This window comes from Lithobates pipiens, unplaced genomic scaffold (assembly GCF_037356315.1).
Source record: "Lithobates pipiens isolate NorthernLeopardFrog02 unplaced genomic scaffold, aLitPip1_a1.2 Scaffold_19, whole genome shotgun sequence".
Lineage (NCBI taxonomy): Eukaryota > Metazoa > Chordata > Amphibia > Anura > Ranidae > Lithobates > Lithobates pipiens.
The window spans coordinates 259,270,420-259,285,858 of NW_027507764.1; the positions used below are offsets into that span (position 1 = coordinate 259,270,420).

The 15,439-nt window shown below is 40.1% G+C and overlaps 1 protein-coding gene across 1 annotated transcript in view; it reads right to left on the reverse strand.

The window, feature by feature from the left end:
* Window positions 1-1,098: 1,098 nt before the first annotated feature.
* Window positions 1,099-15,439, reverse strand: part of IRX4 (iroquois homeobox 4) — a 39,089-nt gene continuing 24,748 nt past the window's right edge. The window contains exons 5-6 of the mRNA XM_077491936.1: window positions 10,718-11,046; window positions 1,099-2,669 (exon numbers count right to left, since the gene is read on the reverse strand). Coding sequence (XP_077348062.1) covers window positions 1,921-2,669; window positions 10,718-11,046 — 1,078 coding nt within the window. The 3' untranslated portion in view covers window positions 1,099-1,920. The remainder of the gene's footprint in view (window positions 2,670-10,717; window positions 11,047-15,439) is intronic.

Genomic DNA, 15,439 nt, shown 5'->3' on the forward strand with positions numbered 1-15,439 from the left:
GCATTCTATGGAGCCATCCTTGCCTGCAGACACTAGAGCTGTGTCTCCTTACACTGTGTGCAGCAATAGAAACACAGCCTAGCTTGGTGAGGCACTCCCCTGCTCCTCTTGCTTCTTCCAGTCTCCAAACAGACTGACTACAGACTGCACTGCCCAATGTTAACTTTTTCCTGGGACAGAAACAGATCTAAGAGAGCAGGAACCAGCAGCATTGAAAGTTGTAAACTATAGGTTATAGGTACTAGGGTAAGTATTTTAGCAAATTGTTTACTGGGGAATGTTTATTTTATTGTGCTCACTGCTCAGTATGTTAAGCTAAAAAAAACTGCTGGGGGTTTAATACTAATTTAAGATATGATTGTAACTTTTGATCAAACATTATTAATCACATCTCTGTTTTCACCATGTAGTCTTATAAAAATGCAACTGCATTAATGAACAAAGTATCTCAGGGTTGCTGATCAATGCAAAACAATCAACAATCTTCTGCCCTGGCTGATCAAACTTAGGTTGATGCAATCTAAATTGATTGGAAGGAAAGTTATGGCTATCCAACTGTTTGCAGATTTCATTCTTTTGAAATAATTGTACATCAATCAGATAAAACAATAGTGTGGATGGAGGAGCAAAAGAGACACCTTAGTATAGTAGCATTTTCACACTGTAGAGAGGGTATTGTTTGATGGACTGGCAGATTTAGACTTGACTAATATATTAAAGTGAATTCCATATCTAGATTCCATCATACGGAGATACCTTCGATATCAATCTGTCACTCGTATTGAACCTCAACATGTTTCAACTCATAAAGAGTCTTCATCAGGAATAGACAATGAAGTAAAAAGCCCAATGATGCATAGTGAAAGAGTCAGTGCAAATCCAAGGGAAACCCTGAGATGTAAAGGTGTAATAAAAGGCATACCAAGCCTAGCCACACCCTCAAAACAAGGATGGAATGATTACCTAATATCTATGAGAGGAAAGCCTCTAAAAGTCAGACCATGGTCATGCAAACAGTGCTCTTTTACTATGCATTATTGGGTTTTTTACTTCATTGCTTACTGCCTGATAAAAACTCTTTATGGGTTGAGACACGTTGAGGTTCAATACAAGTGATAGATTAATATTGAAGATATCTCCGTATGATGGAATCTAGGTATGTCATATAAACTCATGATGTTTTTGATTGCAGTCTTTTATTCTGCCTCTACATATTTTTATCTGTATTGAAAAAATAAATATACTTTTTACAAATTCCTTATTGTTTTGGGTATTGTTTTGTTTTGTATACAGTATCCAACTAGGAATGAGGTACCCATATATGGAAATAGTCTCATAGTTAGTAAGGTTGAATAAAGACACCAGTCCATCCAGTTCAACCTGAGTGAGTGTCTACAATTGTCCCTATCCCTGTACACTCACATCAGTCCCTACCCTCAAGGAGCCCACAATCCAAGGTCTCCATTCATATACTAGGGCCAATTTTGGACAGAAGCCAATTAATCTACCTGCATGTCTTTGGATTTGGAACCATTTGGAAATGGTTTGGTGAAAGCAATAAGATTATAAAGTGAACTCCAGCTAACACGTTTTAAGTACCTACAGCAACAGTTTTTTTTCTTTTCGGCTAAAGGATTTACATAAATGAATGAAAGCTAACCATCCTGTCAGTGGTTTGTCTTAACCATCCAACTGCCACTTTTTCTAGACAGCTTGGTCTGTTAAACAAGGTAAAAAAAGCCTATAAAAAGAAACAAATGCAGCCACCACTTCAAGAATTGGTAAGCTGCAATATATCACATTTTTGTTTTTGGGTTTAAAACCACTTTAACAGTCACTGCAAGGGCTTTACTCTGGCCCCAATTTGAGATTAATGTTCTCTGTCTCTGCTATAAAGTTTAAGCTTCACATTTAATAAAGTTACGAGCAAAACATTTTGCTGCCAGATTTGGGGAATGCAATAAACTCTTTGTTTGTGTCATGTCCTTTAGTTATAGTGCTAGGGTTCCCAACAGAACGTCCTAAGGAGCCAGCTTCAAGAACGCTTCCTTTGGTGGTGGCCCAAGAAACAGTGGTGTTGGTGAGGGCCTGGTTTAAAGTGCTGTGTCTGAATAATGGGTCATGAAACACCCCATCGACCCAGTTTCTGAGACTGGTTACAGGGGAATCTTGACGCCTGTCAATAACACAGACTGGTGTGGAAACAGCAGAAGAAGATGAGGATGAAGAAGGTGAAGACAACCCTTGGTGCTTTAGCATACATGATGGGTATTCAGTTTGATTTAAGGAGGTGGCAGTGTGAGCTAGTGACCATATTCGTGGTTTAGAATCCAGTAGTTGTTGACTCTGCTGTGGAAAACATAGTTTGGATTCACAGGCTCTCTGTCTTGCTCTCATTAAGTCTTGCTCACATTCATCAACAACGCTTTTGAGGCAATTCTTAGCCCGATCAAGTTCTTGGTCTACCGTTGATGCCCTTAAAGGCATCTTAAGCAGTACATCCTTGCAATGTTCATTGAGGCAATCTCTGGTCCTCATTTGGTGTCCTTCCTGGGACTGATGATGAAATGGCTGTTTCAGTTCACATTCAGAGCTTTCAGACTCTATTGCATCAAAGTCATCAAGGTCACTCAGTTCCAGGTCTTTGTCTTCTCTTCCGCCACTTTCTTCTGCTGACAGAATTAAAATTGACAATTAAAGCTCCAATAAATCAGCTGATATATCATACTTAAAACTGCATTATCCTACAAGGATTCTACTTCTATCTAGCACCTCACATTATCAATACACTATTGTTCAAATTGGACAACAATGCAAGGCAATGAAGTCATATTTGATCAAAATCAAACAATAGCATTAGTCAGGAGTCAAACATTACAACCACTAAATGATTTATCCCATTGATGTGCATGCTTGAACCATCTTAAAGTGGAAGTAAACCCATCAATTTAAACAGTTTAAAAAAACAGCATGCCGGGAATACTAACTGCACATTGGCTGTGCTCTCAGGCAAACTGTCAAACCACCCAATGGCTGGTGTCATAACGGATCACGTGTGCAGCACCGTGGCAGCTGAAGATTAAACAGAGGCAAAGATGGCAGCTTCCGTGGATGAAAACGATAGGGGAGTTTACTTCCACTTTAATGTGCATGCTTATGCGACTGGAGGAAGCAATGAAACCAGACATCAATAGCATTAATTTATTCTCTTAGTATTCTGCTGAAAACATAACATTTAGTGTGCCTGATTCTAGCCATAGACAAGAAAATGATGACCGAAATCCATTGAATAACATAAAGCTCTTCCTAGTGGTGATCTAAAGTTAAAATATATCTGTTATGCAATCTCTGACTTCAGTTCCTAAAATCATGTTTGTGCTAGCACCGTCTCACCTCCTACGTCTTGCTATTGAACCAAAACAATGGTGAGTGGCCTCACTAATCAATAGTAGGTCATGGGAGAGTTTGAGGCTTGTAGGCAACTTTGGAAACCATCAAATAAGATGTGCCTTTAGATATGGAATAGCATTTCTTTATGCCATTTATAAGTGTCATTATCTCCCACCCAAAGTCAGCAGTATATTGTCTCTGGTAATATCACTCCCTCCAATACCTGACTCAGTCAACCCCATCTCTGCACAATAGTGCACTTAGAAATGTTCTTATCTCTGGATCCCCAAATGAGCTGCATATTTATTTATTTCAGGTACTTATATATTGCCATCAATTTACACAGTGCTTTACATATACAGTGCTGTGAAAATGTATTTGCCCCTTCCTAATTTTTTTTTTTTTTTTTTTACATATTTTTCACACTTAAATGAATCAGATCATCAAACAAATGTTTAATAGTACACAAAGATAACCCGAGTAAATCTAAGATGTAGTTTTTAAGTTATTATTTCATTTATTAGGGGAAAAAAGCTGTTCAAACCTGCCTGGCCCTATGTAAAAAAGTAATTGCCCCCGTCCATGTTGAATCATGAATGAACTGTGATTAACCACAATTGTTTAGAAAGCTAAGTTAAATTTCACTTGTCACACCCAGGCCTGATTATTGCACATTAAGGTAAGGTGGCCTGGTATAAATATAAGGCAGGCTTATCAAAGCGAGAATCAGCTTTGTCAGAATTATTACAGTACAATTTCCGCTTCTTCATTTTTTACCTATTGATTAAATATGGGATATTCTATTTTGCTTAACCACTTCCCAACCAGCGCACAACGATGTACGTCGACAGAATGGCACGGGCAGGCATATTGGCGTACAGGTACGTCCAATATTCAATGCCGCCCTGCCATCGGGAGCGCGCCGCCGGCGGCACGCTCCCGCGCTGGTCGGGACCCCCGTGAGTCCGGTCGCGGGACCCGCGGACTCGATCGCCGCGGGCATCCCCGGGATCGTCTCACGGAGCGGCCGAATGGAGAAAATGCTGTGTAAACAACATTTCTCCATTCTGCCTAGCAACTAGTGACGCTGATCTCTGCTCCATGTGATTGGAGCAGAGATCAGTGTTCACTAAATGAAAGCCCAACCCCCCCACAGTAACACACCCCTAGGAACACTTAACCCCTACACTGCCACCCACTGGTTAACCCTTTCACTGCCAGTGTCATTTACACAGGAATCACTGCATTTATATAGCAGTGATTAATGTATAAATGACAATGGTCCCAAAAATGTGTAAAAATGTCCGATGGGTCCCCCACAATGTCGCAGTCACAATAAAAATCGCTGATCGCCGCCATTACTAGTAAAAAAAAAAAAAAAAAAAAAAAAATGCTATAAAACTATCCCTATTTTGTAAACACTATAACTTTTGCGCAAACCAATCAATAATCGCTTATTGTGATTTTTTTTACCAAAAATATGTAGAAGAATACGTATCGGCCTAAACTGAGGGAAAAAAATGTTTTTTTTATATATTTTTGGGGGATATTTATTATAACAAAAAGTAAAAAATAATGCGTTTTTTTCATAATTGTCGCTCTATTTTTGGTTATAGCGCAAAAAATAAAAACCGCAGGGGTGATCAAATACCACCAAAAGAAAGCTCTATTTGTGGGAAAAAAAGGACGTCAATTTTGTTTGGGAGCCACGTCGCACAACCGCGCAATTGTCAGTTAAAGCGACGCAGTGCCGAATCGCAAAAAGGGGTCTGGTCTTTGACCAGCAAATTGGTCCGTTCTGCAAGTGGTTAAATTAGGCAAATCAGACTTTTAAAATTCCAATATGACTTATGGTTTGTATAGGAATCTTGAGTCTTTTTTGCCCTGGTATGAAGAATATCAATAGGAGTATGAGGGTTAAAGGAGTCCATGAACATAAGATGATCATCTGATCCTGTTGATTAAATTAGGATAGGAAACCAATAATTGTCTGACTATGGGTATGTCAAAACCACTGCAAACATACTTTGTATGACATTGAGTAAAGAATCGGTTGGATTTTAATGACCAGTTGTTTATTTCCTCCTAGAGATGGCCAATATCAAACGTTTCTGCACAGTGCATAAACATACATTTTCACTTGATCAGGCATCAAACATGCTTCTGAACACCATTTTTTGTCTTTGTCAGTTTTAGCTTGTAGTGTTGAGATTATGGATTCCATGCTCACTAGGAATACAGTCTGCGTGGATTTTGATTTCTCCGTGTTTGCACAGGTTTTCTTTGGGTGTGCCAAATTTTTTAGCCAACCCAAAACAAAGACTTCTATCCAAAATTTGCTGTAAAGTATGTGCATATGCTTTACTGAACATTGCACTGTTTATTCCATCTCACAGTAAGAGCTGTGAAAATGTGGAATAGACTCCCTCCAGAGGTGGTTATTTCCACCTCAGTAGATTCCTTTAAAAAGGCCTGGATTCTTTCTTGAATGTACATAATATAACTGGGTACTAACATTTATAGGTGAAGTTGAGTTGATCCAGAGAATATCCGATTGCTTCTCGGGGGATCAGGAATTCATTTTTTCCCCCACTTTAGTAAATTGGATCATGCTTTTCTGGGGCTTCCTCTGGATCAACTGTGCATATAGGACTGTGTATATGGAATTGGTTTTTTTTTTTCAACTTGACTAATTATGTAACTATGGTAGAGCTACTGATGTTAATTTGAGGAGATTATATACTAATAATTATGATTCACATTTTAATATAGGATCTAGGGTCATTGCTTCCCTAGATATTGAAAAGGCTTTTGATACCTTGAAGTGGCCCTTTTTGTGGGAAGTACTCCGCAGAATGGGCTGTCCAATGATATTCATAAAATAGTTTCAGGTCTTATATAGGAATCCCACAGCTGCAGTGAAAATGGAGGGAGGACTGTAATTTCCCTTTTCATTATTTAGGGGGACTTGGCAGGGCTGCCCTCTCTCTCCAACCCTTTTTGTGATTGCTATGGAGCCAGTGGTGGAGGCATTATGCACTTCACCCAATATTAAGGGATTGCGGATTGACTGGTTGGAGTAGAGGGTAGCCTTGTATGCAGACAACCTTTTATTATTTTTGAACAATGCTGGACCCTCACTTCAAGGGGCCTTGGAGATACTGGATTCATTTTAATGGTTACAGGATTGAAGGTAAATTGGACTATTGGGCTTCTAAGTTTATTTCTTTGAATTTGACTCCTATTCTAGGAGACATTGGGTCAAAATTTAAAGCATGGAAGTCGCTAGCATTGTCCATATTTGGATGTATTAATCTCTTAAAAATGAAATTATACCAAAATGTATGTATTTATTTAGACATTCTGCTCAGTGGCTCCCTGTATCCTTTTTTACAAGATTAAATCATTTTTTTTCATCTTTTTTATGTGGATCAGAGAACCCCGGGTATAAATTAAGCACCCTGATGCACCCTTGTGAATAGGGAGACTTAACTTTTGCGGATTTATATAAATACTTTTTGGCCACTCAGCTGGTTACGGCCATATGGCCATATGGTGGTTAAGCCCAGATTTATCTAACTCCTCCACTCTCCTGGTAGGTTCCATAGAAGCAGCATTGGTAGGTTCCATAGCTCTTAAAGTGGTTGTAAACCCTTACAAACCACTTTGACCTACAGATAAGCCTAGATTAAGGCTTACCTGTAGGTCCAAGAAATATCTCCTAAACCTATACGGTTTAGGAGATATTTGCCCGAAGACAGGCACCGCTGTCTACGGCGCATGCGCCGTAGACAGCGGCGCGCAGGCGCACTAAGCGCTGCATTTCCAACAATGGAGCTGCCGCGCGTGTCGGTTCCCGTGCGCATGCGCGGGAGTGATGTCATCGCGGCTCCGCCGAATGACAGCAGCGGAGCTGCGAGACCCCACCGAAAAGATGGATGCGCCGGACTACAGGGGACAGCGGTGACATCGCTGGCTCCTGTGTCAGGTAAGTGACACATAATGGACTACTATGCGATGCATAGTAGTCCATTATGCTTTGCGTTTGCAGGGAATGAAAGAGGAAGTAAACCCATCAGGGTTTACTTCCTCTTTAAGGTACTTTTATTTAGGGGCCGTAGGGCATCCTACCAGGTGACTACTCTCATGTTAATACAATTCAAGCCCAGGAGGCTGGTGTTAGATGCGAGTGTTATCCAAAGGGTGCGATTTCTCCAAATGCCCTTCTATGGTTTAATCCTACTCTTCCTATTGCATGGACTAAATAGAATATTAACCACTTGCCGTCCGCCCTATTACAAATTGACGGTGGCAAAGTGGTTTTATAATCCTGACCGGACGTCATATGATGTCATCAGGATTATGAGCTGCTGCGCGCCCCCGGGGGCACGCATCGCGGCGATCGTTGTTGCGGGGTGTCAGTCTGACACCCGGCAACTATGATCTCGGTAAAGAGTCTCCGACGGAGACTCTTTACCACGTGATCAGCCGTGTCCAATCACGGCTGATCACAGTGTAAATGGGAAGAGCCGGTGATCGGCTTTTCCTCACTCGCGTCTGTCAGACGCGAGTAGAGGAGAGCCGATCGGCTGCTCCTCTGACAGGGGGGTCTGTGCTGATCGATTATCAGCACAGCCCCCCCAAGGATGCCCACACTGGACCACCAGGGACGCCACCAGACCACCAGGGAAAAGGTAATCCTCCCTAGACCACCAGGGATGCCAGTCAGCACAATGGATGCCAATCAGTGCCCATAATGGATACCAATCAGTGCCCACAATGGGCATCACTGATTGGCAGGCATTATTGTTTGGCACTGATTGGCATCCATTAGTACAGTATAACACCAATGCCGCCTATGAGTGCCCACCTGTGCCGCCTATGAGTGCCCACCTGTGCCGCCTATCAGTGCCCACCTGTGCCGCCTATCAGTGCCCACCCATGCCCATCCGTGCCGCCTATCCATGCCCATCCGTGCCGCCTATCCATGCCCATCTGTGCCGCCTATCCATGCCCATCTGTGCCGCCCATCCATGCCCATCTGTGCCGCCCATCCATGCCAATCCGTGCCAGCTATCAGTGCCAATTTGTGCCACCTATCAGTGTCCATCCGTGTCGCCCATCCGTGTCGCCCATCCGTGTCGCCTATCAGTGCCGCCTATCAGTGTCCATCAATGCCACCTCATCAGTGCCACTTCATTGGTGCCCATCAGTGCCGCCTTATCAGTGCCCATCAGTGTAGCCCCATCAGTGCCCATCAGTGAAGGAGAAAACGTACTTATTTACAAAGTTTTGATACTGAAACAAAAAAAAATTATTTGTAGCGCAAAAAATAAAAACCGTAGAGGTGATCAAATACCACCAAAAGAAAGCTCTATTTGTGGGAAAAAAATTATAAAAATGTCATTTGGGTACAGTGTAGCATGACCGCGCAATTGTCATTCAAAGTGCGACAGCGCTGAAAGCTGAAAATTGGTCTGGGCAGGAAGGTGTTTAAGTGCCCTGTATTGAAGTGGTTAAATTACTTTCTCAAGTGGTTACTAATCAGAAACTATCTACTTTATCTACACTTATCTCAACTTTTAATTTACCAAGTTCCCATCTATTTTGATATTTCCAGCTTCTCCACACTTTTCATGCAGTTTCCCCAGGATAGTTTAATGTTGATACAATCCACTCTGGAATCAGTACTTAGGTCTGAGTGCCTGCATAAGCCTACCTTGAGACTGTACTCTCATCTTACTTTGATTTATATTTTGCCACTAGAGGGTCTTCAAGCTAGGTGAATGCGAGATATACCAGATTTGGATATGGAGTATTGGAGGGGTGAGTGGGATTTCCCTCTGTGATCTCTGGTATTCTTGAGAGACCTCAGGATCCTATTTAAATTTGTACATAGAGCATATATTACGCCTTATAGGCTTCAAAAGATAAATCCTGGGTGCTCTTCTAAGTGTTGGAAGTATGGAGAATCTCAGGGGGATTTCACACACATCGTTTGGACTTGCTCATATATTGTTATTTTTTGGGTGGAAGTGATGGATTTATTGAATTCTATTACCTCTGCTCCTTTAACGGTTTCAATGCCTGTTTGCCTGCTGGGTTTGGTAGAAGCTATTTTCCCTACAGTGTCCAAACAATTTGTATTTGTTAATACAACATTATCTATGCAAGAAAAGCCATTGCTTTGAATTAGAAGAAACCTTGTTCTTCCACTCTTTTATATTAGAAACAATGATAATCTCCCACTGTATATAGTTAGTACGATAAAGTCTGGGCAAAGTGGCTGGATAAATCATACATGGCATCTAATACAGACGGGGATTAATGAATCATAATCTGGGTGTTTCTTTATAGGGGATGCTTGGGGCTACTGGTGATAGAAGGGACTAAGGTTTGCTTCCTCTTTTTTTCTTACCATATGGGGTGAGGTCTTATATTTGAATGGATACACGGGATGGCCTAGATCTAAGCCCAGATAAAATATCCTCTCTGTTAATTATTATATTCTTTCCATTTTTTATTTAGAATTTAAATTTTGGATTGATAGCTGCAATGATCTTGACATTTCACTAATATACTTTAGTTCAATGTGTATGATATTTTGTTGTGTTTTGTTTTGTCTCTTTGTCTAAGCCCTTGTACACACAGTCGGACATTCCGACAACAAAATACGTCAGATTTTGTCCAACTGATTTTGTCCGAAACTTGTGTTGCATACACATGGTCGGACAAAGTTGTCGGAAAATACGATCGTACGTAACGTAACAACGTTATTTCGTTACGACAGGACTATGTTCAGGCTAGTAGCCACTAGCTTTGGTCTAGGAATTTGATCAGAGCATGCGTGGCACTTTGTCCGATCGGAATTCTCTACACACAATCGGACAAAGTCTGATTGGATCATGTTGTCGGAAGGTTTTATAGCCCAGCTCTAAAACTTTGTCCGTCGGATATTCCAACATAAACAGTCCGATGGAGCCCACACACAGTCGGCTTATCCGACAACACGGTCCGATCAGAATGTCCGACCGTGTGTACAAGGGCTTAGAAATTGAATAAAAAGATTAAAAATAATAATAATTATGTAACTATGGAATATTAATGTATTCTGGGTTGCACTGTGAAATAAAATATGTTAGCAATATATAAAATAATAAAATAGGTAGGTGTGCATTTATGCTCTCAAAGATATTGTATGACTATTGTCTATTTATCACTACTGTTTACTGGAATGTTTTTACATTTTGTTTCAATAATGATTATATTCCATTGTGTGCCTTATTTTTGTGCACTTGTGTTTACTGTTAGAATTAAATGTACAAACCCTCTATTTTTTTCTCATTCTTTATATTATCTTTGGAAGATTCATCTTCTTCTTCTTCTTCATCATCCTCCTCATATGGCCTCTTCTCATCTGAACACTTGTTTCTTGGAGGCCAAGTCATCTTGTTCTCCTTTTTCAGCCTCCTCCTGGCATTAGCAAACCACGTGGAGACCTGGGTGAGGGTCATCTTGGTGATGATGGCCAACATGATCTTTTCACCCTTGGTGGGGTAAGGATTCTTCCTGTGCTCCTGTAACCATGCCTTTAATGTACTTGTGGTTTCTCGGGTGGCATTCTTCCTTCGAGTACTCCCATCCATGGTACCATACCTGTAGAACATATTAACATTGCTCATATTTACCACTTTGTATGTGATTCTTTGAATTATTCAGAGAAAAAGCACAGTGATAATATAAGAATTGCCTTTTCAGTAGAACCTCAGTAACAATGTCATACAGGCTTTTGAACTGCGTGATACTGTATAGTTAATATCTTAGTGAGTGAACGTCATTTTGCCCAGGATATCTGGAGACTGTTTTTAAGAAGAGAAATTTGAATGACCTAAGGGTATGACTGTTAATATAAATATTTTCCTTTGTGCTCCTTTATTAGGCACGTCTCATGCTTTTGTTGATGAAATTGTAAAAACGTATAAAGACAGTGGATTGCAGCTGAATATTTAATGCATATCATACTGAAAGGTCACCGGCACCCATGTGGTCTTAAAAAAAGGGTTGAAATGGCTTAAGTGGTTTTGTGCTGCTATAGGGATAATAGACGCAGCAAGGTAAAACTGTTCTAAATCCCTTCAGGGAAGGTGGACGCAGAGCACTGCGTACTTCTGAACATATGAGATGGCTACATTATGATTCACCTAATACAAAGGCATTAGATGGTAGGTGAGAAGCGTTGCATGGCTGTTCATTTATATTGCATTGTGCTGTTCCCCAGCCACCGGGGCTTCTTAATGCATGAGATGAAAGCTGGTTAATACACTGTGAAACTCATGCATTTAATTCACATTGTTGTAGTTAATGGAGCTATACTTAGCATTCACTACAATATTTAATAATTGTAGATAAAAGTGGTATATTTAAATCATTAGCAAATGTAGGGCCTACTGTGAGATAGATAGATAGATAGATAGATAGATAGATAGATAGATAGATAGATAGATAGATAGATAGATAGATAGATAGTTAGATAAGCAACTATTTAACTGCTCATAAAAATTCCCAACAGTGTTGATCGCTGCATCATCTCAGAGTAGAAGTCAATGTGAGATTAATCCTGTCAGACATGCAGCATTTTTGGGAGAAGGTCCTATTGTGTGACAGGATCTCAGGCATGAAATTACAGGCTTGAAAAGTCATGATGTGACACAAGCTGTAAGAATGCAGCATAAGGTCAAATCCAAAAGTGCCGGACATCAGCTCAGTAAGTAGTTTGCATGCAGATTATTAGAATGAAACAAAACAAAAAAAGTCACTGGTATGAAAAGCTGTTGTATAAACCTGTCCCGCATATGAAGTGGTTTTATTGCCCAAGCCAAAGATTTGACTATGAGGCGGATACAACCATAAGAATCATAACAGTGTTTCAGGTTTAGAAATACAACTGGCTGCTGTTTGAAAAATACAACAAATTTCTAATTATTTTTTTGTAATTTCAAATAAATGTACTGTGCCTATAGAGTTTACACCGATGTCACATCTATTCCACTATCCACTCTTTTTTACGCAATTGTTCACAATGGAATTGTCCATCAATAAGGAGTGTCTGTTGAGAATGATTTTGTCAGGTCACAAAATCAGTTTGTTATATATTTACAGATTATCATCGCCCATCAGTTTGTTATATATTTACAGGTTATCGCCCTTGTATGATTGTTTTTGTACATAAATTTAACCAATTATTGTTAGCAATGACTTTCTGTATCAGTTGTCTGAACTGAGCAAATCAATCAGATCTTGTGGTTTACTTGGGGATTCCTGTTATTAGATTTAAATAGCCTTTTTTTTTTGCCACGCATTGAAATTTCAAGTCTTCATTGCATTAACCATGCATTGAGTAATAAGACTGAAACAGGCAGTATCTGAGCAGACTCAATGATATAACTTATAACTATTATCAAGCATATTAGGATTAGTTCTAAATTGGTAACTATCTCGTCATGTATGGATTGCAGATTGCAATGCTAAAAAAAATTTAAAAAAACATCCAAGAGGCACTGAGACTTTGATTTGAGTTCATACAAAGTAGTGGGAGGACAAATCATTTCAGAGAGCTCACTGGTTTCAAGTTAGGCTGCCCACAAAAGACAAGGCTACCCATCAGTAGGTACCCAGCAGGGTATAAAAAAAATGCACCAATGGAAGGAGAGCCAGATCAAAGGATAGAAGGGGCAGATAGATAGAGGCAAAATTAATTTATTGGTTTATAAAAAAACAGCCAACGTGTTTCGGGGGTCAGAAAAAAAAACTTTATCAGAGCTACAACAAAGCACACTATAATATAAATGTGACCATGAATGTTATGTCGCGTACACACGATCAGATTTTCCATCAGAATTCTGCTCAAGCTTGCCTTGCATACACACGGTCACACAAAATTTCTCTGAACTTTCAACCGTCAAGAACGCGGTGACGTAAAACACTACGTCATGCCGAGAAAATTAAGTTCAGTGCTTCAGGGCATGCACCAAATTGTTTCCAAGCATGTGTAGGAATTTTCCGCATTGGAATCGGTACAGACGATCAGAATTTCTGATTGGAACTTTTTCCGACCGAAAAATTGAGAGTCTGCTCTCAATGTTTTGCTGGCGGGAATTCCTCCAGCAAAAGTCTGATGGAGAATACACACGGTCGGAATTTCCGATCATAAGCTCACATCGGACTTTTGCTGGCAGAATTTCTGATCGTGTGTACGGGGGCATTACAGTGGATCAGTCATTATATTATGTTGTGTAATTACTGTGTTTTGTTGTAGCTCTGATGAAGGGGAATTTTTCTGACCCCCAAGACACTTTTATCCTTTGGTTTAGCACTTATTCCATTAGTGCATGTTTTTTTCATGTATGGATTGCAGACAAGTTTGGAGGCCTTCTTTGATATCAAACAGGTGAGAAGATTCACATATGATGACCATACCTGTATGTATGAGCCATCAACATACACCCCCTTTAATTGTCCTCTGCAGGTAGAATGCACAACTTTACATAATGCAATATATTTAAAACTGACTAAAAATTACAGATTGTCTGTTCTTTGTGTTTGAAATGTAAAAAAGTCCTACATATACTGTACACTGAGGTCAACATGCAGATCAACAGATTACATAATAACTGCGTGTGCACTGACTTTGTGTAGGTTCCCTAAGAAAACTCAGAATAGACTACGCACGCAGTAGTTACTAAACAAAACAAAAAAAGTTTCAAAGTAAATTACTTTTCAGTTTATTTACTGATTTAACTAACACTTGGCCAAGCTTCACTGAGGCAAGTGCATTTTTTTAAAAGCTGACATACATTTGCATCTATAGTAGCAACTGTCTGGATATGGATATATACTGTATAAGGAGGATTAAATTATTACAGGTGAAGAACAACTCCTGTCAAAAATAAAAAGAAAGGAAGACAAAACATTTCAAGCAATTAAAGACCACTTCCTAATATATATCTAATACTGTATATAGTATATAATATACCCAATGTATACTGTGACATTATAAGATGCTGCCACTGTGACATTGATCATTTAAAGGACACAGAATGTGTACATTGGCTCAGTGCAGGACTACAGAGCATAGATGGGGAGTGGAGAAAACTGCCTTTTGCAGCTTTCTACAGGTTTTGACATACTTGGATGGGGTGCTGTAGTTTGGAGATTCCATAGTGTCTTGGCTGGAAAAGAATCTGCAAGCCAGTGTCTAGGTTTTGTGGAGGGCCAGCAAGGTGTGTGCTCAGGTGTACTCAGTACTCCTCTAGTTATATTCAGAGCCCGTACTTACATATCTGTCACAACCCCAGCTTCAGGCATATGTTTAGGGCACTACACTGAAACCACACTCATTCCTTTTCTAACTTATCACTTAACTGTACACACAGTACTATACTTACCTTTCCTGCCCAAGCCAGTGTTCTGGATTCCATTCATTTAGGAACATTGATCATGACTCTGTCTGAACATATGTTTCTTACCCTTTAGAAAATCAGCAACACCGAACGCCTGCTTCCTTTTTCTCCCTCTTGCCCTACTTCACAAAAGAATCAAAAGACAAATGCTCTCACATTTGATTACATAATCATCTCAGGAGGGAGACTGGTACACCAGAATCTGCAGTAAAGAAATGTATAATATCAGGTATTTTACAGTATATGAATTTATAGGGAACAGAATTGGGAGGGGGCAATTTCAGTATACTGTAGGTCTGAAAAAGCCTTCTGACTGCCTACTTAAATCAGACCTTCACCCAAAAAGGAAAAAGTAGTATTTTGTCCATGGACTGGGCACTTTTTATAACCAGCACCGAGTCCTACCTCCTCTATCCTCACCTGGGCAAGAATGACATGCGCTTGTTTCCCCTCGTCCATCCGTTTCTCCCCCCACTGTCCGCAGCCTCCTGGGATACATCACACATCTCAGGAGACTGAAGGACCAGTCTCACTGCATTGTCATGCCCTGTGCATGCACAGCCACCTGTGAGACATCAGGACATGACAAC